Source organism: Parasteatoda tepidariorum, chromosome 4, assembly GCF_982258835.1.
Source record: "Parasteatoda tepidariorum strain Cologne lab strain chromosome 4, Ptep-v5.0, whole genome shotgun sequence".
In the NCBI taxonomy this organism is placed as follows: Eukaryota; Metazoa; Arthropoda; class Arachnida; order Araneae; family Theridiidae; genus Parasteatoda; species Parasteatoda tepidariorum.
Window position 1 is genome coordinate 28,623,838 of NC_141758.1, and position 23,538 is coordinate 28,647,375.

Sequence of the window (23,538 nt, forward strand, 5' to 3'; positions counted from 1 at the left end):
ACCGTTACATTGTCCTCCAGGCGAAAAGAAACCGTTTTCAGTCAGCAAGCGCCATATCTCAGCAACTGTGCACAGCCACAGGATGACAAGTATCAAGATTTACAGTGGTCAGACGCCTCCACAAAGGTGGCTTATTTGCTAGACGTCCTGAACGCTGCATACCTTTAAAAGTTAGCCTTCGGCGGCACCGTTTAGAGTGGTGCAGAGAACACGAAACCTGGACACCTCATCAATGGAGTCGCGTTCTCTTCACAGATGAGAGTCGTTTTAGTGCTACAAGCGATTCTCAACGTCAGTCGATCTGGAGAGAGGTTGGAGCTCGATTTCATCCCAATAACATCGCGGAAAGAGATCGTTACGGTGGTCCTGGAGTTGTCGTCTGGGGTGGCATTATGTTGAACGGGCGGACTGAGCTTCAGATCTTCGACCGAGGATCTGTAACTGGAGACCGCTACTGCAATGAGGTAATCCTACCGCACGTGCGTCTGTTCCGAGGGGCCATTGGACCAGACTTCATTTTTATGGATGACAATGCCCGGCCACACCGTACTGCTAATGTTCAAGAGCTACTGGAAAGTGAAGATATCACACGAATGGATTGGCCAGCTTACTCTCCAGATCTAAATCCCATAGAGCATGTCATACCTGCCTACTTTCACTCTTTCTGAATATGGATTTTCAGAGTGGTTGTAAAACACTGAACGAAAAACAATCTGATTCAAAAATATATTTAAATTTTGATCCCGTTGAAATTCACTTGTGCAAGGATTATTATGCTTTTATATATTTATTGTAATTATTTATATGTAGTGGTGGTCAAACTCATTTATAATTATCATTATAATTCAAAAAGTTAATAGGAATAACATGAGTATTGCTACCACTTTAAATATGAAAATAAAATCTTCCGGAAAATCCGGAAGAGTTGGCAGGTATGGCATGTGTGGGATACGTTAGGGAGACGTCTTGCGAGACGACAGTATCCTCCTGGTAACACCCATCAGCTGAAAGATGCGTTAAAGGAGAAATGGAGACGTTTATCCCAAGAACTGCTGGATAATCTGGTGCTTAGCATGGAGAGCCGATGCCAAGCAACAATTACAGTAAGGGGAGGGCATATCCCATACTAGGGAACATCTGCAAGTTGTACTTACGCTTCTTCAGACGATCATGTGTAACGCCACTATATGTCAAATAAAGCCTTTTTTTGTCCATACCCCACTTTAAGCTTTATATTCATTTCTGTGCCATCATTCTTTTACCATCGTTTAAGTAAAAAATAATGTACATCATATTCAAATTTCATGTCAATCAGATGATTTCTTGCAGAGTTATGACAAAAAACGTACTTGTTGCTTAAGTTTTGGACTCCAGTGTATATGTACTTACTTCCCTTTGAAAGGATCAAGTAAGTAAATGCGCATTCATGGTCCTTAATACACAACCTTTATTTTTTGTTACTTGCTGCAGGAAGCTCTAACAAAATATATTTAATCTTAAAAACTGTTTTCTTTAAAAACCAGCAGAAAATAAAATAAATCTCATTAACCCAGTGGACTACACCATATTTTTAAATGCAGGTAATGTATATCAACTTCGCTTATTGAGCGTTTCCAAATTTCTCAGCTATAACTACTGTGTATTTTTGAGTTGACGTTATGGCTTTTTCAGGTCTTTAACCAACATAAGGAGCTGAGTAGCAGAAAAATTTAAGTAACAATTTGTGAATTCAGAAATATCCGCTTTGGAAAACAAAGAAACAGCAGGAAGCTATAATATATATATATTCCTCTTAAAACCTGTTTTCTTTAAAACCCGGCTGAAAAGAAATTTAATCCCACTAACCCAGAACACTTGACCATGCTTTTAAATGTAGGCAACGTATTAACTACGGTCAGATATATGATTTTGAAAATCTCCACTATAACTGATGCGTATTTTTGAACTGTCACTTATGACAATTTCAGGTTTTAATGCTATACATACGGAGCTGAGTAGCATTAGAATTTCAGTGACAATTTGTGAATTCCAAAATATCCGCTTTAGAAAACATAAACAGCAGAAAACTATTAAAAAAATATATATTTCCTCTTAAAACCATTTTTTTAAAATTAAAAAAAACCTGCAATGCGTATTATATTTGTTGCAAATAATTTAAAATTTTTTATTTGCAATAAATAAAATAAATTAATGCAGAAAAATATTTTAGAATTCCTTGATTACGAAAATTGGAGGAAAAGCTCTTTTCATAGAGATAAACTTAGCTTAATCTATATTTACTTCTCTCATTAAAAGCATTATCATGATTGTGTTTAGATACAATGAAAAACTTTCCGGCGAACACAATAGCTCAATTTAAAAATTTTGTGCAAACAATTTATAGACACGTGTAACACACTTTAGCCCTTTTGTAGCCAATAATTTTAATGAAATTTGTTTGTGTGATAATGTTAATTATCACAAGTTTATACTCTCCTTAATATAATTTTGTTTTCTTAATTTGCTTTACTTTTGTCTTCTTAATTTCTTGTTTACGAATTCCTACTCTTAACTTCATCAACGTTCAGTTTATAATTTTAAATCTGTTATAAATTTACAATGTATATGTTTAAATACAGCATATTTTTATTGATTATTAACTTTTACAGATTATTATTATGTTTCATACTTTAATTATGCAATATTAATTTATTTATAATTGTTATTACCGCATGTTTCTCTTCTTCAGTCATACACTGCCTTAAGATATTTTCCCCAATCTTATTCTTTACCAACCGTAACTTGATACTATTTCTGCACCCTCCTTTTACTTCCCTAGCTTCCTCTGCAGCTGGCACCTGTGCCTCCCTTGGTCAGTTGAGAGATAGGGTTTTATGTATGTTCACCTCTGCAGCTGCCTCCGCTGGTCAAGGCGTGGAAGATTTAAAAAAAATATATAAAAATTTTATGTTCTAGTCCCCTTACCCTTGTGACATTTTCTTTTCCTCTCACAGTAGGTGAAATTTTAATTGCGTACTGGACGGAAATCGTTTTTTAACATTTAGCTTTTTTGACCTCGCTTCCCTTTTTCACACGGGGGGTGTCGCGGCCACGTGTTCGTTGCTGGGTTCTTCCGTCGGCTAATAATTCCTTTCGGGGTTGGGCATGAACAACCCACTTTTTTTTCCATTGGCCTTGATAGTACCACTTTTTTTTCATTTCGATCTTCATTGGTTATTTTACAATGAGCAAGGGCGTCGGCAGAATAATATAAAAGGGGGTGCAACACTCTAAACAAATTGCCCCCCCCCAAAAAAAAAGAAAAATTTAAATATTCTGTTAGTACATTTTGTTTTGTTATTACATATACTTTCATCTGTTAATTTTTTTCAAGATACATTTCTTCATTGTTACCAAGATATTTAAAAAAAAGTACGAATTTCTTGTACTTGCAAATTTTGCACACGAGAAACTGTATAGATGGCGCTTGCATAGCGCCATCAATACAGTTCAGTCAATACAGGCTTTGAAACACAAATAACTACAAACAGTAGTTTCGGACCATACCCGTGGGTTCTGGATATCGGAGGCTAAGTTCTTCATGCCTGCCAAGAAATGATGGATATCGGAGGCTAAGTTCTTCATGCCTGCCAAGAAATGACTACAACCAAAACTTCCCAGCCATTTTTTTCGTTTCGTTTCAAACAGTAGTAACGCGTTTGTGCAAGCTTAACATTGGCATTTATTGTGTTGACGAAGTTTTACAGATGTGAGAAGTCAGTTTGTGTTATACACCTTAGCTAAACTAAATAACTAATAGAAAATATAATATTATTTGTATTTTATTAAATGAAATTTAAAAATATAGCTTGGATATCTGCCAAGTTTGTGCCTCAGTGTGCATAAGAAAAGAATCAAATATGACTCAGAATTCATTGAAAAAGTTAGAAACAGATTTGGACAGCAAACAAGACGATTACAATTCTTGTTTGATTAAACAATTTTTTAATTGTTATGTATCAATAATTAATAAATTATTTGTTTTTGAATACAAATATTTTCAATAAAAATTTTTTATAACAAAATAATTTTTCTGTATCTCTTTAATTGTTTAATTAAAAAAGCCAGGGGCCTTGACAATGAGACCGAGTTTTCTTAAGGCGATGCATGGCGAAGAAAACGAAACTCTGACAATTGCTTTAATTGATGACAGGATGTTTGCTTTGGTGATAATAAAATGCGAGATTTCGATATACCTTGCGAAAAGGGTATTTTTTTGAGAAATTGTGCTTAATGATTTGAGAAAAATGGTGTGTAATAAAAATGTCCAGGTGAGTTCGTGTGAGAGTAATTAGTTGGTGTGGATCTTTACCGATACGTCATAACAATACGATAAATAAACGAATTTATATAAGCAGCGAACTCTCTGTGTTCATTTTATTTCAATGCAGTAGTCGCTGTGTCATCGCCATGTTGGGTGAGTAGCCATATATTTACTTTATAGTTAGTACATATAATATGTGAACTTACAAGAATGTGTTTAACTTAGTTTTTCACATGCATTTCTTCTTATTACTTAGACTTGTTTTTTTTTTGTTTCACTTCCTTATTTCTAAATTTTTGACCCAATGGACCTAATGGGTTATTCGGTGTTTAACAATGCTGTACCACCACTACTCGGCCTATTTAAACGCAGTTTAGAAACAATATATAACCTTGCTCCATTGATTTAGTTATTAACTTGTTGTAATTCCTCATGCATTCTTGTGGGTTTACCTTGCCACATACAAAATCTGTTTGTTTTCCTTAAATTTTCATGTATCTGAAATTCAATTGTCTCGCTATTTGGTTGGGAAGTAAACATCAATTTTATAAATCATTTTAAACTTAGCTATTATATTTTTTTTAATCTTAACAATTATTATTAGTTTTAAATTCATAACACACTTTATATAATCGATAATAAATCTAAGAGTTTGATATGCACTAATTTTAAGTATTTTAAATTATTTAAGTCTCTGTATTGATTAATGTACATGCCAGCATATATTTCTTTAAATTAGCAGCTATTTGATAACTTAAAACTAGTTAATTTTCCTTGTTTTATAAGATACTTGTCTTTCTTTGTATACGAACACTCTAAGTCGTTCTGGAACGTTCCAATGAAAATATTTAATAAATATTTTTATAAACATCACCGACGTCCGTTTAATTTTCGAAGCCTGAAAGTTGAATACAATGTCGGATATTTATTATTTTTTTCAATAATGAATAATACTATAAAACTTTCTGGTGTTAATGACAAAATTTTCCAAATGCGGTTTTCTGCTGATTATTCGGTATTATTTTTTTTTAAAAACTTTTGTTTTGTAGATTATTAAAAAATATTAAAAATTGTGAAATAGTTATTGGACAAACTATAGAAGGTTACCATAATTTTCCTCTTTATGCAATATAAAACCATGGTAAATATAAGATTCACCTATTTGGCTTTACTGACGGCGATTACGAAAGTACTCAATAGAGTGTTTTCTTTATTTACATAAGGGTAATAAAAACCATAGAACTTAACTAATTTTCATAGTATTAGCTCTCGATGATAAATTTTGAACCATAAATTACATTTTCAGACTATTTCTTTATTATGCAAAAAGTAAAAACAGAAAACAAAAAATTATTAAAAAAAACTGGTGTTTTTAAAATAATTATTTGTTTCAATTATATTTAAAATTTTTTATAATAGCTTTGAAATTAGAAAATTGAATCAATTTAAAAGTGATGAAAAATTAAAAGAAATTTTTTCTTCTTCCTTGAAGCATAAAAAAAAAAAGAAGCTAAAGACTGAAATTAACTCCTTTCGATAATTTTACGCTTACATCATCATTTACGCTTATATTATACTTAGGAATGGGATTAATCTTAGGAATGGGATTATGTGTATTGGGCGTATACTAGGATGGGCCGAAGGGCAAGAGAGGAACCTTAGGAATGGGATTATGCGTATTGGGCGTATACTAGGATGGGCCGAAGGGCAAGAGGGGAATCTAAGGAATGGGATTATGTGTATTGGACGTATACTAGGATGGGCCGAAGGGCAAGAGGGGAACCTTAGGAATGGGAATATGCGTATTGGGCGTATACTAGGATGGACAGAAGGGAAGAGGGGAACCTTAGGAATGGGATTATGGGTATTGGACGTATACTAGGATGGGCCGAAGGGCAAGAGGGGAAGCTTAGGAATGGGATTATGTGTATTGGGCGCATACTAGGATGGGCAGAAAGAAAGTTTTTAAATTCAAAATGCTGAATTGTGGAGAAGATATCTCATTTAAAAAGAATAAACTTTAAATAAAAATCTTTCAAATCGGTTGTACTAAAAAATACTACTATTGTACTATTGTACAAAAAAAATAATTAAAAAAAATTAATTTATTTCATCTTTTCAAGTCATAAGAACGATCATAAGTTGCTATAGCATATTGATGGCACAATTTTAAATAGTATTAAAAAATAGCCAAAATTTTGTCAATTTTTTATAAATATTGAGTACGATACGCAACCGGAAAATATCAACAAAGATAGTCACGCATTTTTCATAAAATTATAATGTATTATTTCAAGCCGAATGCAAGTAAATATTTCATTTTAGAGATGTTTGATGGATTATTTTTCCTTGGCCATAAAATAACTATGATTCAAGATAACAACTAATAGATGTTTCGCTTTGGTCTTATCTTGGTACTATCTCAGATGAGGACAGATTTTATCGATTTTGAGGATTTGTTAATATATATTTTTTTAAATGCTTTGAGTGCTCTTATTGCGGTGCTTTTGAGCTTCGAAAAATTTTCTTATCTTTCCTTCTGTCACATGTACACTAGATACAATAAATTAAGATTTGAACATCATTATATGTTCGAATTTCAATTTTATAAAGTGTTTCTCGTATTAACCCTTTGAAGGAGAAATTTTATTGAACATATTTTTCACTTTTTTTTTTATTATTTTCTTTTAATTTAGGAGAAAGTAATTGAAAAATATTAGCACTTTAATAATTTATGGTTATGAAATACAATATGAAACACATGCGTCTTTCTCTGAGTCAAAGGTAAAATCTTTTGAAACACGGCTTACATCCAAACAATAATTTTTCAATTTCGCCCTTATTCACAGTTATTACGATATAAGAGAAACAGTTATTCATCATTAAAATTTTCTTAATTAACGAAAGCAATTATTGACAAATAAATTAATTGACAAATATTAAAAAATTAAAAAAAAATTTTTTCCTCGGTTTTTTTAAAATAAAATTTCATTTTTTTTATATCAATTGTTTGTTATTTTTCTTAATTATTATTCCCCCCTTCTTTTTCATCTTTATATATATATTTCGTCTGTTCGTGTGTATGTCACTGAACTCCTCCTAAACGGCTGGACTGATTTAAATGAAATTTTCTGTGTACCTTCAGAAGGATACGAGAATGGTTTAGATTCACAATAGAACATTCTGCCACAAACCGTTCCAGCGGTATCAGCGAAAATCGAAATGGAATTTTCTGATTGGTTAAAAGTTAGCCATTGTTTTAAATTTTGCTGTACACGAATCAGTTTTCAAATATCTTGAAGATAACAGCAGTGATATTTTCTATCTTATAGCTCTATTCTTTTAGAAAAGTAAATTTCATATACTTCAATATTTAATCATAATTCGGTTCTTTATTTCAGGTGAGCACAAGCACGTAAAATCAACGAGAATAAGTTTCGTAATTATTGGTCGTATCACGGATTTAGTATTGTGAAAACTGTTTAATAAAAATCAAGGCAAAAGCAAATTTTATTCATCTTGCACGCTTTTAATAACTATTTATATTTAGTATGCAATTTTAGCTCAATTTAGTATGCAATTTTTCATTGCTGACAGTTGTCATTTGAAAACTATTAGATTGTTTATTATTACAAAGTTTGCGAATTCACATTCATTTTAATTATTTCATTTAAAAAATAGGAGTAGACTATATTTGAGGGTGCCCCTTGATTCTCACCAAGTTGTGATAGCGGTTGATCTCCAAGCTGGCCGATGTTGAATCCCAATCGTGATTCTGATTCGTTTAAATTTCAGCGTTATTTTTAAATTTTCAACGGTATATGTAATTTCAGAAGCCGTTAGTTCTATGTTGGATACCGGCTGGTTAGGTTACTTTTGCTTCTGATCAATAGGATCGAAGGTATGTGGGCAGTCATAAAAAAAGGACTTTAGAAAAAAATGTCACCGCCATTCCGATACCACAGACGCCATTTTCAATTCGTATTTCGCGAATTAATGTGGCGATGGAGGAACACAGATTCTATTCATGATAAATTTAGACAGTATCTAACTGCTATTAGAGAATTCTGTGCACCTAAAGCTGAGGAAATTCAAGCTTAATGAATAAGTGAGATGTTTTTTTTTCCTTTTCTTTCTGTGCTTACTCCATTAATTTTTATTTCGATTCAAAATGCATTTTATTGGGTTTATTAATTTTACTTACATAGGGTTCATTGCAATTTTATAAAGTTTTGGCCGATGTCTTGCTGAAATTTTCCAATGTATTATTAAAATATCATTATGTTTTGGCAGCCATTCCTGTTACCGCGGTGTTTCGTGCAAACAGGAATGGTGATAAACATAAGTTACCAATTTCGTCAAGGGGCACCCACAAGTATATTTTTACCAAAAATAGATTTTTGTTTTAAATTTTATCATTATTATATTTCTTATTTAATTTATTTCATTTTTATTGCTTTTTTATTATTTAAAATAAATTCGTGAATTTTCGAATTAGCAAATTTGCGACCACTGTCAACTTCTACATTTCTTTTTGTTTGAAAGAGAATATTTGAAAAAATATGCCGCCTAAAAGAATCGCTCTTAGTCGATCAACATCTCAAGCACGCAAGAAGAGAACTAACCGTGTTTCAGAAAAATCGGAGCAACGGGAAGAAAAACTTGAAACTAATCGAGAACACAATGCTTTAGCCCGTTCCTTAGAAACGTCTGAGAAACAGGAAAGAAGACTGTTAACAAATCAACTACGCACTTATCAAGCCCGTTCGTCGGAAACATCAGAGCAACGGGATGCAAGAATAAAAATCAATCAAGAACGCACTTCGCTATTCAGACGCTGCCAATACTCTGATTTGAATCTCAGTGCATTTTACTATGATCCGACAACCAACTATAATCTTTCACCCAAGCGTCATCATCGGAATAATGGATCAATTATGTATGTTTTGTAGTGCTCTCAAATTTAAGAATGAAACAGCTGGAATTTGCTGTTCTGGAGGCAAAGTGTAACTACCAGATTTAACGTCGCCAGCCGAGCCATTATCAACGTTGTTATCGGGTCAAGCAAATCAATAGAAACTTTTCTTGGCGAATATAGGTCAGTACATTCGTGTTTCCAAATGACTTCATTCGGTGCTGCTACAAGTATCGGTGCGCATATGGACAGCTAGAGTTATTTATTACATTCACATGCAATCCTGCTTGAGCTAAAATTAAAGAGCTTTAGTAACTTAGGCAAACATCATCGGATCTTCATGATGCATTATCACACGTGAGTTAAAACAAATATTAAGCTCAAAACTTGGTTTTATTGCGAAAAGTCATGTTTTTAGAGAGACACGGTGTTTGATGCATTCTATTGAACGGCAGAAAAAGAGAATTGCCACATGATTTGGCTTATTGAAAAACTCACACCAGGACAAATTGGTCAGCTCATATCAGCAGAAATATTCATGACGCCATTGATCCAGAATTATTTCAGATCATCATCCAAAATATGTTTCATGGTCGGTGTTCATCACCATACATGTCTGTTTGAAAATGCACTAACGATATCCTAGAGAATTAACTGTTGAGACTATCACTGGTTTTTTCACCATTAAATAAAATTCTCTATTCAAATCATAATCACAAATCTCATTTACACACTTAAATACAAAATTTAAATTCAAACTGAAAGCGTTGCAACGCACGCAGGGTACAGCTAGTATGTCTATAATTTTCCTTTGTTTTATCTTCATTTTGAACTTATCTAATGAGTTCTGCTTACTTGCAGCTTATGCGCAATAAATGAAACTTATTGTTTTTCTTAACTTTCCTCGTTTTTTCTTGTATTTATGTATTTAAGTTATATATATATATATATATATATATATATATATATATATATATATATATATATATATATATATATATATATATATATATATATATATATATATATATATATATATATATATATATATATATATATATATATATATATATATATATATATATATATATATATATATATATATATATATATATATATATATATATATATATATATATATATATATATATATATATATATATATATGTATATCTTTATATATATATTTCGACTGTTCGTGTGTATGTCACTGAACTCCTCCTAAACGGCTGGACTGATTTAAATGAAATTTTCTGTGTACCTTCAGAAGGATTCGAGAATGGTTTAGATTCACAATAGAACATTCTGCCACAAACCGTTCCAGCGGTATCAGCGAAAATCGAAATGGAATTTTCTGATTGGTTAAAAGTTAGCCATTGTTTTAAATTTTGCTGTATACGAATCAGTTTTCAAATATCTTGAAGATAACAACAGTGATATTTTCTATCTTATAGCTCTATTCTTTTAGAAAAGTAAATTACATATACTTTAATATTTAATCATAATTCGGTTCTTTATTTCAGGTGAGCAAAAGCACGTAAAATCAACGAGAATAAGTTTCGTAATTATTGGTCGTATCACGGATTTAGTATTGTGAAAACTGTTTAATAAAAATCAAGGCAAAAGCAAATTTTATTCATCTTGCACGCTTTTAATAATTATTTATATTTAGTATGCAATTGTAGCTCAATTCAGTATGCAATTTTTCATTGCTGACAGTTGTCATTTGAAAACTATTAGATTGTTTATTATTACAAAGTTTGCGAATTCACATTCATTTTAATTATTTCATTTAAAAAATAGGAGTAGACTATATTTGAGGGTGCCCCTTGACTCTCACCAAGTTGTGATAGCGGTTGATCTCCAAGCTGGCCGATGTTGAATCCCAATCGTGATTCTGATTCGTTTAAATTTCAGCGTTATTTTTAAATGTTCAACGGTATATGTAATTTCAGAAGTCCGTTAGTTCTATGTTGAATACCGGCTGATTAGGTTACTTTTGCTTCTGATCAATAGGATCGAAGGTATGTGGGCAGTCATAAAAAAAGGACTTTAGAAAAAAATGTCACCGCCATTCCGATACCACAGATGCCATTTTCAATTCGTATTTCGCCGAATTTATGTGGCGATGGAGGAACACAGATTCTATTCATGATAAATTTAGACAGTATCTAACTGCTATTATAGAATTCTGTGCACCTAAAACTGAGGAAATTCAAGCTTAATGAATAAGTGAGATGTTTTTTTCCTTTTCTTTCTGTGCTTACTCCATTAATTTTTATTTCGATTCAAAATGCATTTTATTGGGTTTATTAATTTTGCTTACATTGGGTTCATTGCAATTTTATAAAGTTTTGGACGATGTCTTGCTGAAATTTTCCAATGTATTATTAAAATATCATTATGTTTCGGCAGCCATTCCTGTTACCGCGGTGTTCCGCGCAAACAGGAATGGTGATAAACATAAGTTACCAATTTCGTCAAGGGGCACCCACAAGTATATTTTTACCAAAAATAGATTTTTGTTTTAAATTTTATCATTATTATATTTCTTATTTAATTTATTTCATTTTTATTGCTTTTTTATTATTTAAAATAAATACGTGAATTTTCGAATTAGCAAATTTGCGACCACTGTCAACTTCTACATTTCTTTTTGTTTGAAAGAGAATATTTGCAAAAATATGCCGCCTAAACGAATCGCTCTTAGTCGATCAACATCTCAAGCACGCAAGAAGAGAACTAACCGTGTTTCAGAAAAATCGGAGCAACGGGAAGAAAGACTTGAAACTAATCGAGAACACAATGCTTTAGCCCGTTCCTTACAAACGTCTGAGAAACAGGAAAGAAGACTGTTAACAAATCAACTACGCACTACTCAAGCCTGTTCCTTGGAAACATCAGAGCAACGGGAAAGAAGACTGTTAACAAATCAACTACGCACTTATCAAGCCCGTTCGTCGGAAACATCAGAGCAACGGGATGCAAGAATAAAAATCAATCAAGAACGCACTTCGCTATTCAGACGCTGCCAATACTCTGATTTGAATCTGAGTGCATTTCACTATGATCCGACAACCAACTATAGTCTTTCACCCAAGCGTCATCATCGGAAAAATGGATCAATTATGTATGTTTTGTAGTGCTCTCAAATTTAAGAATGAAACAGCTGGAATTTGCTGTTCTGGAGGCAAAGTGTAACTACCAGATTTAACGTCGCCAGCCGAGCCATTATCAACGTTGTTATCGGGTCAAGCAAATCAATAGAAACTTTTCTTGGCGAATATAGGTCAGTAAATTCGTGTTTCCAAATGACTTCATTCGGTGCTGCTACAAGTATCGGTGCGCATATGGACAGCTAGAGTTATTTATTACATTCACATGCAATCCTGCTTGAGCTAAAATTAAAGAGCTTTAGTAACTTAGGCAAACATCATCGGATCTTCATGATACATTATCACACGTGAGTTAAAACAAATATTAAGCTCTAAACTTGGTTTTATTGCGAAAAGTCATGTTTTTAGAGAGACACGGTGTTTGATGCATTTTATTGAACGGCAGAAAAAGAGAATTGCCACATGATTTGGCTTATTGAAAAACTCACACCAGGACAAATTGGTCAGCTCATATCAGCAGAAATATTCATGACGCCATTGATCCTGAATTATTTCAGATCATCATCCAAAATATGTTTCATGGTCGGTGTGCATCACCATACATGTCTGTTTGAAAATGCACTAACGATATCCTGGAGAATTAACTGTTGAGACTATCACTGGTTTTTTCACCATTAAATAAAATTCTCTATTCAAATCATAATCACAAATTCACAAATCTCATTTACACACTTAAATACAAAATTTAAATTCAAACTGAAAGCGTTGCAACGCACGCAGGGTACAGCTAGTATATATATATATATATATACAGTGGAGCATCGTTTATACGACGCCGAAGGGACCACCGAAAAACGTCGTATAAACGATAACGTCGTATAATCGATTTTTACTTCTAAAACTGAAACTAACTCTGTTTTCAGTTAATTTTAATGTTTAACGTGTTGATTTACATAAATTTCTAAATTAGACAAAGCAAAACAAATAACCAAAGAAGAGCAATTTGAATGTATGATACCTTTAATTATATTTTCTTGCTATTTGTCTCTACAATGCTTTGAATAGCGAGTTGAACTTACTGCTTTCTATGATGCAATTTTGGATTTCTAATCATGGCCAAATCTAATGGCTGAAGCGCACTTGTGCAATTTGCAGGAAAAAGGAGAGCTTTTACATTTTCCGAAATAATTAGTATCGATGGGTGTGCTGGACATTGGTCGATGAATAGCAAAATTTTTCGTTTTTGCCTCTTCATAACATTGTCTAGTTTTTTCAGTCATCTAGTAAAAATTACGGTCGTCATCCAAGCATTCTTGTTGGCACCCTTTTCTGTATCATTCATGTTGGCAAATTCCGCCCTTTTTTAAAATACACAAGAACAAATAAAAAATTAAATAAACGTGAACAAAATCTAAAAACCGACGTATAACCGATTTCGTGCGTCGTATAAACGATATATTTTTACATTAAAATGAATAGGAATGATTTGGGACCACACTAAAACGTCGTATAAATGTAAACGTCGTATAAGTGATCGTCGTATAAACGATGCTCCACTGTATATATATATATATATATATATATATATATATATATATATATATATATATATATATATATATATATATATATATATATATATATATATATATATATATATATATATATATATATATATATATATATATATATATATATATATATATAATATATATATATATGTATGTATGTATGTATGTGTGTGTGTGTGTGTGTGTGTGTGTGTGTGTGTGTGCAATACTTCTCTACAACATATTCTTAAAAGAGATGATAACGGATTCTTGCGTTGAATTGTATTCTAACTAGGACTGGGCTATAAATCGATATATCGCGACATATCGATTTAACGCCTATATCGGCAAACCGATACAGCAACTTTCATTCCAAGCGATGCATCTGAAATCTGATTTAAGCCGTCGAGTGAAGAAGACGATATAGCGATATAGCGATACACGCAAGGACTTTCTCTTACGTTCCGATGCCAACTCGCGCTGTGGAAGACGATATTGTTTCGTTATGTTGAGACGGCCTTGACTGATGAGCGGTAGAATCAGAATCACTTTTGAGACTTTATATCGTTATATCACATGTTCGTTTTTGCACCTTCGCGATTTGAAATCGTTTCTTGTAGATTATTTTCAATGGGATTAACTTCGTGATCGCCGTCGTAACCTTGTTCTGAACGCAATCTATTATTGAAAAGAATTTATAAAGAAAAGTTTCTTCATTAATTAGATAAGTTTTTTTATTTATTTTATGACAAAACTTTTTTTATATTTTTAAATGTGAAAATTATCGGAAATCTAAATTAAGGCACCCATAAGGAATTAAATTACAAAGTAAATAAATTTGTTAGGTTATTTTTTTACTTTCTTTTAATTTATTAAAAACCTTTCGGATAAAACTTCTAATAATTTAATGGGCTTCTATTACTGATTTTAAATTTATAAATCTTGAGTTGTTTTTATTTTTAGAAATAAAGTTAAAACAAAACTTATTTTTTGGACATAAGTCAATAAACTTTATTTGTTCAAAAGAATTTGAAAAGTTTGCGAATTTTATTCATTTCTTTTTTTTTTATCAATTACTACTTCGTTTTATTAGAGAGTAAAATCATTATTTTTTTTTAATTTTCGTTTTATATTATTAGTTAGCTAAATATATTACCGAATATCACAATTCTTTTGTTTCTATTTTTAAGAATTTAATTAAGAAACTTTGCCTTACTTTGTTTTTCGTTCGTTCGTTCATTATTTAATTTAATTTAATTATTTATATGAAATAATAATAAAAATAGTGTTTAAGAAGCATTTTTTTTCTAAAATTTATTTAGCTCTTTGTTTTAAGCATACAAATAATTTTTTAACGAACTTATTTTTTAAATTTTGTTTCTATGCTGTTAGGTAAATATATTGATAAATTTCACTTTTATTTATTTTTTTATTTTTAAACTAAGAAATCTTTTGTTATTTGCGTGATCATTTTTAGAAAATATAACAAAACTTGTGTTTACTTCTTTATTAAGAATTTGAACATTACGATCGAACTTAATAATTCTGTAATTATTTACGCATAATAGTACAAGTAAATATTGATTTGTTAAAAAAAGTTTCTTTTTTTTAAAAAAAAAAATATATTTTTAACACTTTGTTTTAAGTGTATAATGAATTTCTTAACAAACTTTTTTTTTAATTTTTTAAATTTTCTTTCAATAATTTCAGCTAGATATCTTTATAAAATTCCCATTTTATTTTTAAACTGAGAAATCTTTCAGAGAACGAAAATTTTAAGAAATTATTACAATTCTTATGTTTACTTTTTAGTTTAAAATTCGAACATTTTTAGTTTTAAACTTCGGCTTTTAGTCAATCTAACTTTTATTTTAATTAAAATATATTTTGAAATTTTAAAATCAGCTTTTGTTTAATAACAATATTTTTTTTCATTAAGGGTGTTTTAAGGGTTAACTTAAATTAAGACTGCTTATACCTTATAAACGATAAAGAAGTGCAAATATTTCATTCTGTATCTACACACATTTTTTCAATAAATATTTTAAGTAAGATTTGTACATCTTAGTCAATTTATTTAATATCTTTCTTTAGCAAAACATATATATTTTCAAATTTATAAATTGATTTAAATCAATATGCGTATGAAGTCTTGATAGAAATCTGACTTTCTGTGCCTTAAAGTAAATGAAATTCAAAAATACTATATCGCGATACATCGCTATATCGCGATACATCGCTATATCGCGATGCAAAACTGACGATATATCACGATATATAATTTCTAATATCGCCCAGTCCTAATTCTAACCCATTGTAAATCTTTCATTGAGAATATTTTCCATCATCACTGTGGTCGGAGCTGTCGGGAGCAGAATTCGTATCAACCAGCGGCCACTAGGATTCGAACCCGGGTCTCCTCAATGAGAGGTGAACTTTCTATCCCCTGGGCCACCACGACTCAAGAAATGTACTTTGTCGCAGCGTTTTATAAGATTATGTAATTGATTTATTAATTATTAATAGATTTCCAAATGTGTTTACTAAATTACAACTTTAAAATTTTCGAAGCTACTTTGGCTCTTGAAAATCCTGATTTATATGAGGGTGATATTGCTGGTATTGATGGACCTTTGGTAAGTATTGTTTTATCATTAAGTAATCGCATTTTTTTAAACAAAATTGATCTTATAATTTATATCATCTACAAAAATGTTAGATGACAAAATATCTTATTATAAAAAGTATAAAATGTTGCGCACTATTGTCTTTTTGTTCTCCTTCAATATGCTTACCAAAGTTATGTTTTGGAAAAGATATGAAAATAAAACTGCATTTTGAAATTAAAGAATTAATGTTTTAAAAAAAAAGTTTAATAAACCTTAGAAATTAGGCATCTTTATGGTTGAAAGTGAACATTTTCCTCCACCGTAAATATCATTTTCAATTTTTAATTTTTTTTTAAATCGAAAAATAAATTTTTTATGAAATAAAATTCTGTATTATCTAAAGGAACGCAATTTAACATCAAAAATACTTTTACTGTTAATTCTTTACATTTTTGTATTGTTTAAATTTCCTATTGCATAAATTATTCATTTTCTTTAAAACAATTATGAGGAAAACCACAATATTTTTCAATAAAAACTTTATTAAGGGCATTTTCAATAAACGGATTATAACTGTCACCTACTCAGTCGTTTTAATACATCAATTAATTAATTAAATTTAATAACTAATTAAATAAAAATAGAAATATGCAGTGAAAATAAACAGAGAAAAATGTGTATCGAGGTTGTATCTTGTATGTATCTTGTATCTCTGAAACAGCTGATTTCAAAAAAACAAAGTTCTTTATAATTTTAATTACTGTCTACTTCGAGTACTTGCCGCTAAGTTTCATATACATATTAGTTATAGAGTTATTTAGTTTTATTATATAGGTAAATTAATAATAATTTTACGTTTAATTAAAAATAATAAAAATTATATTGAATAATAATAATAAATGTTGGAAATAATGTTAATAAATTATGCATTCACATTATTTTATCTCAATAGACTTAATTTCAAAGCTGTTAGTTGCTTTATTGCAATCTATTTCAATTTCTTTCAATCACTTGATTTTATTGTATAGTTTCAAGTGATATTTGTTATTGTTTTTTATAGGACATTGAACGAAACGCTATCCCTTATATTAGGAGGAGATGGCCAAATGCGACAATTCCTTACGTCATACACTCTTCTTTAAGTAAGATGATGATTTATAAACAAATTCAAATTCTCTTTTAAACTATTAATCTGTCTCATTTACTCTCATAACTGCCATATTATCCTTATATATATATATATATATATATATATATATATATATATATATATATATATATATATATATATATATATATATATATATATATATATATATATATATATATATATATATATATATATAATAGTATTGGTTTTACGTTTGAAAAACGCACTGTTAGAATTTTCATTCTTAAAATTACGCTAAATTAACTGGCAACAGTTCGTGTACCGAATTTACTTGAAACATTACGGTTAGGAATCTTTTTTTACCTATACGGGTGTGAAAATGTTTAACGATTGGCATGGTTAAGAAATTGTGATATGGTTAAAAAATATAAGGATTTGAAACCATTTACTGCTAGCATGGTTTCCAAACCGTAAAAATGAAATTTAACTGGGCATTAGAGTTACATTGAATTTAGGTTATGTTAGCCTTTTGGTGAAGTAATGGACCTTGTAGTTAGATTGTAAATTAGTTGTTTTTGTTCAAGTGAGCCATGGAATGCAGTTGAACTAGTTAATCTAGTGGTGCCATCTAATGTTAAAGAGGGGAAATACTAGATGCTTTTTTTCTTTCTTTTTCATTAAAAAAAAAACTAATGGTGCAAAACTGCAGTTTCAGAATGTTGACAGTGTCGGTCATATGGAACTGTGAGAAGCAGATTAAATTTTAAAACTGTATGGAGTATTTAAAATTAAATAATTAATAAGAACGTTTTCCTTTTTTTTTGTCTTTTTTTAACCAATAAAATGTTTTTATAATTGAAAATAATGAATGCGTAAATATATTCTGCAACAATGTTACGCTATATTTTTATTAAAAAAAATGCTGTTTTATTTTTGTTGAGGGGAAAAAACGTATTTTATGCATCAGTAAAAGTGCATTTTTATGGACGAGTATATGACCTACAATATTGAGAATCTTTTTTGTTATAGTTAGTTTTTTTTCCTCAATGTGTTTAATGTTTTATTGTTCTTCGTTTTTCTTGCTTCTTCAAGATGTTCTTTTTACACCAATTTTTGCTAAACGAACGTTGCAATGAAACAAAAACAGTGGTTTTTTAAAATGTTTTATATTTATGAAGGTAATACAGCTGGCTTAATTCTGAGAGCAATGGATAATTACCATAATAACACCTGCGTTCAATTTGTTCCAAGAACAGACGAAAGGAACTACATCATACTCTTTTCAAGGAAAGGGTAAGTCAAGTCAAAAATGTTTGACTCTCTCTGTGTGTATATATATATATATATATATCAACTTAACCTTGAAACTCACAGAAGGGCGGGCATGCGTAAATGGGGTACGGGAGTGGTGAGGTGGCGCTGTTGTCGATGTGTAGAGTGCAAAAAACAGTCGATTTGCTTAGAAGGGTAGTTGTTGCGTGGCGTTAAAGTGAAGAGTTTCGTTTCCATCGCTCTAAAGCATGTTGTGAAAAGGCTTAATGACGAAAAAAGACGAGATGCTTGAACCCATCGTGCTACTGTCCTATACGGTAAAACATTTGCTCCACAGGCTTCCACTAATCCTCGATAGCATTCTGCTGCATTTTTGCCACGGGCTACCTCGATTTTAAGCCACGACAGCTGATCACCTTTTGAGAACATGCTTTAGAGCGATGGAAACGAAACTCCTAACTTTAACGCCACACAACAACTACCCTTCTAAGCAAATCGACTTTTTTTTGCACTCTACACATCGACAACAGCGCCACCTCACCACTCCCGTACCCTATTTACGCATGCCCGCCCTTCTGTGAGTTTCAAGGTTAAGTTGCCACTATTTAATTTACAACCCTCGTATATATATATATATATATATATATATATATATATATATATATATATATATATATATATATATATATATATATATATATATATATATATATATATATATATATATATATATATATATATATATATATATATATATATATATATATATATATATATATATATATATATATATATGAAAATGAATAAAAATGAGTTTAATGCTTCAAACATAATTTATTTCGCTTTCGTCACCGCAGGTGTTATTCTTATGTGGGTAAAATTAATGGTCAGCAGAAATTATCACTCGGTAACGGTTGTCACTACTTTGGTACAATAATCCATGAGTTGGGACACGCCGTTGGATTCTACCACGAACAGAACAGATCAGACAGAGATGAATACTTGATCATTTATCTGGAAAATGTCGCACAAAGTTAGTAAATATTTTGTTTCTCTTTTTTAAAAAAAAACACGATGAGCTCTTTAATAATAAACTTGTTCTTAGATATGTGTAACTGGGATATCTGCAAAAACAGTATGCAAATATGAAAATTATTTGCTGGTGTTATTAAAATAGTCGAAGAGTTTATTTGATGACTCACGTAAGTGATATTTTCAGATGTTTGTAAATGAATAACATAAAGTGGTCGCACAATATGGTTATGTTTAAAGTACAAAAACTGTTTCTGCTTTCGCTTTAGTTTCAACATAACTAATTTTACTTTATTTTGTATCCATATAACTGGCGTTGAACAGCCGTCCTAATTCTGAGTTTACAGTTATCGATGTTCAACTGCATAGACTTCATTTTGAACCTGAACCCAGATGGCAAGGGAATTCTAGGATCAAGCATTAGGACAAACCATTCAGAATACGTAATTATTGAGAAAGTACTTTTAGAAACGGGTCTAGTATTCGTCACTGTGTAAAATTTAAAACGGATGTTTCACTTTTAGATAATGACAATGATAGGCCTAATTTGCCTAATGGTAAGCCTGTTTTAAAGTTATATACTGTGACACTGGCGAGAAAACTGAATGTTAACTTAGTGGAAACGCAAAAAAAAAATATGTGTTTACTGATAATGGGGTGCACATATGCATACTGCTAAGCGCACAATTCTAATAGTGATCCAGAGCAAATGTGCATACGTGCAAGTTTATTGCGAAATGTATTTGTTCACAAAAAAAATGTAGACCATTTTTTTTACTGGATGAAAACTATTGTTTGTATTATTGCATTTTTTGATTATTTCGAACCAGTGGCTCTAAAAAATAGCCGACGATATTAATAAAGGGATATAGAAAAATGTTAAGTGATAGCATTTTCAGGTTATCTATGCTTTTCTATGGAAAGCAAACAATTTCTTTTTTACAAGTTTTAAAACTTGTTATCACAAAGTTCATCAGCTTGGTAATGTAAGCAGTTTTTTACAGCGCCATCACTTTGCGAAGTTGTTTTGAAATTAAAAAACAGTATGTAGTATAATCTGGTACAAAATTTTTAAACATTTCTGCCAAAATTTCAGTTGAATTGGTTTAAAATGCTACAGAAAACATAGTATTTAGAATTACAAACAACGGTGCTATCTGTTAACGAATGCTGCAAATACATTCGAAATTTAGTGTATTCTATTCTTATCAACTAATTTTACATTTTATGTTATTTAATTCATATTTTTCTTTTATTGGTACTTCACATCTTCGATGATTCAAACATTAGGAAAAAAGATGAAAAATATATGTTTCAATGCTTACGAAAATTTATCAAAATACGAAATATTTACTTTTAAAATAAAATTGGAATTATTAAGGATTAAAACTGTAGGGGAAAGTTCGAAGCTATTTAACACGTACTTTACGCATGAAATTGTATTTATTTATGTTTCAGTTCAACTCTATTACTTTTTATAATCTAGATGTTCAGCATAACTTTCGAAAGCTTAGTTCGCAAGGGAATATCTTGTACAATACATTTGATTACGACTCCATCATGATTTACGATAACAAAGCCTTTTCCAAGAATGGAAAAGAAACGATGGTGGCCAGAAATGGACAGAAATTGTTTCACGCAATCAAAAAGCCAGGAATGACCAAAAATGATATTGAAAGAGTAAACAAAATGTGCAAATGTAACTCTTATTAATAAATGATAAGAATATAATGTTTCATTATTTCTGTGCTGCTTTTATTCGAGATTTCTAATTTTCTTCAATTTTTTTTCTTAATTTGCATTTAATTAATCTCTACAGGAGATGTACTGGGTAAGCAGATTTTACCAACCAAACTTTCATTGTTTGCTTATTATCCGGACACGGTTGACGAATTTCAGTATGCAGTACCATGGTACCTGTACTGGGTAATTGAACCTAAGTTTCCAGTTTCGTAGAACCAGTTAAGGTTAATTTTACCCGTCATCCCCTGTATGTAACATTTATTTTTGCTCGACGCAATCACACATATTAGAATTACGAAATTGTGAATAATTTTACGAATATTAAAACAGCTCTTACCTACCAGACTTTCATTGTCTGCTTATTACTCGGACACGGTTGACGAATTTCAGTTTGTATTTTCAGTCAATTTTGCAGATTTAAAACAGAATAGAAGGAAAATATGATTATAAAAAGAGGAATAGAAGATAAACAGAACCTAGTAAATAAAAGATAATTGGTTAAACTGAAATTTGTAAGCGTCGTTACGATATCTCTGCTAACACTCTATTTGGGTTATACTTCTGATACGAAACTGCTTCATAAATTGTCAATGTACAGGGCAAAAAAAAATTGACCACAATGAGTAACTTTTGTTCTAATGATTGGATCTTCATGTTCTTGGACTCAATCTAAATGACTCGAGGGGTGACCTTAAATAGGCTAGTTAATAGGTGCAGACCATATTTTAAGTTACAAAATCTAACAAAAACCGTTTTTTTGAATAAACATACCTTTTTCTTTTTTTAACCGATTCGGATTTCTGATCCCATAAATATAAGGAGTAGCTGCAATTTGGGATAGATGGTCTTAATAGTTTGGTCGGGAGGGAGTTTCCAAAGTTTGGACCATTTAATGTTCATTTTACCTTTTGCTCATTTTGCACACATTTATAAAATTTTTAATATTTAAAGATAATTCCATGCGAAAAATAGCTTTTAATAAATATTATTTTTCATTACTTTATTTAATGATGGTCGAAAAAAATTTGATTTGTAAGGTGCAGAATTTCTTGCATCATTATCAAGAATACAATTTTACATTGCAAAATGCAACATTTTCGCAAATTCCATTAAATAGTTCTAGAGAAATCAAAATTTAAATATCTGACTTGATCGAAATTCGATTTCTCAGGTACTATTTAACTGATTTTCTTTCACATTTTGTATTTTGACGGGTAAATTTTAATTTTTTAAAATGATGCAAAAAAAAAAAAACTGTGCACTTCACAATGAAATTTTTTTCCAACAATTGGTAAATAAAATCAATATTTACTAAAAGTTATTTTTTGCTTGGAATTAAGTTTGAATAACCGAATTCTATAAATGTACGCAAAAATATTTTAATTAGTTTACAAAATTCAAAATATATGCAAAAAGGGAAATTAACAATAAAGGGTCAAAGCTTTGAACTGCCCTCTTCACCAAACTATCTGTACCATATTTCCCAAATCAAGGTTTTTTAGGTCAACAATCAGAATCCTTCCAATAAAAAAATTTAAAAAATGTGGTTATTCAAAGAAAGTATGTTTTTGTTTCTGATTTCGAAACTTAAAATGTCAGGTTTGCATTTATTTAAGAGTAGGTAAGGTTTAGGACAGAATGGATAAATCCACGGTTTAAACCTTCCTGTCCAAAACCCCTTTGTCTAAAACTGTCCAAATCCCTTTAATTCAAATTATGTCAGAATTTAAAAAAAATATTGTGAAAAATAAAAGGTTAATTTTTAAAGAAGTTAATTTTTTTATTACATTAAATTTTTTAATTATTTTTAATATTGCATTTATTTATCCTTATGCAAAAGCATAATTTATCAGTATTAAAAGCATATTTATTCATATTTGAGGGATA

General features: G+C 30.4%; 1 protein-coding gene across 1 annotated transcript; it reads left to right on the forward strand.

Annotated features, from left to right (window-relative positions):
• The first annotated feature begins 16,418 nt into the window (after positions 1 to 16,418).
• Positions 16,419 to 21,630, forward strand: LOC107449484 (astacin-like metalloprotease toxin 5). Its single transcript, XM_043056057.3, has 5 exons — positions 16,419 to 16,520; positions 17,554 to 17,635; positions 18,783 to 18,897; positions 19,734 to 19,909; positions 21,395 to 21,630. The coding sequence occupies exons 1-5, from the start codon at positions 16,419 to 16,421 to the stop codon at positions 21,619 to 21,621; spliced, it is 702 nt and encodes a 233-aa protein (XP_042911991.3). The 3' UTR covers positions 21,622 to 21,630.
• The last annotated feature ends 1,908 nt before the right edge of the window (positions 21,631 to 23,538 follow it).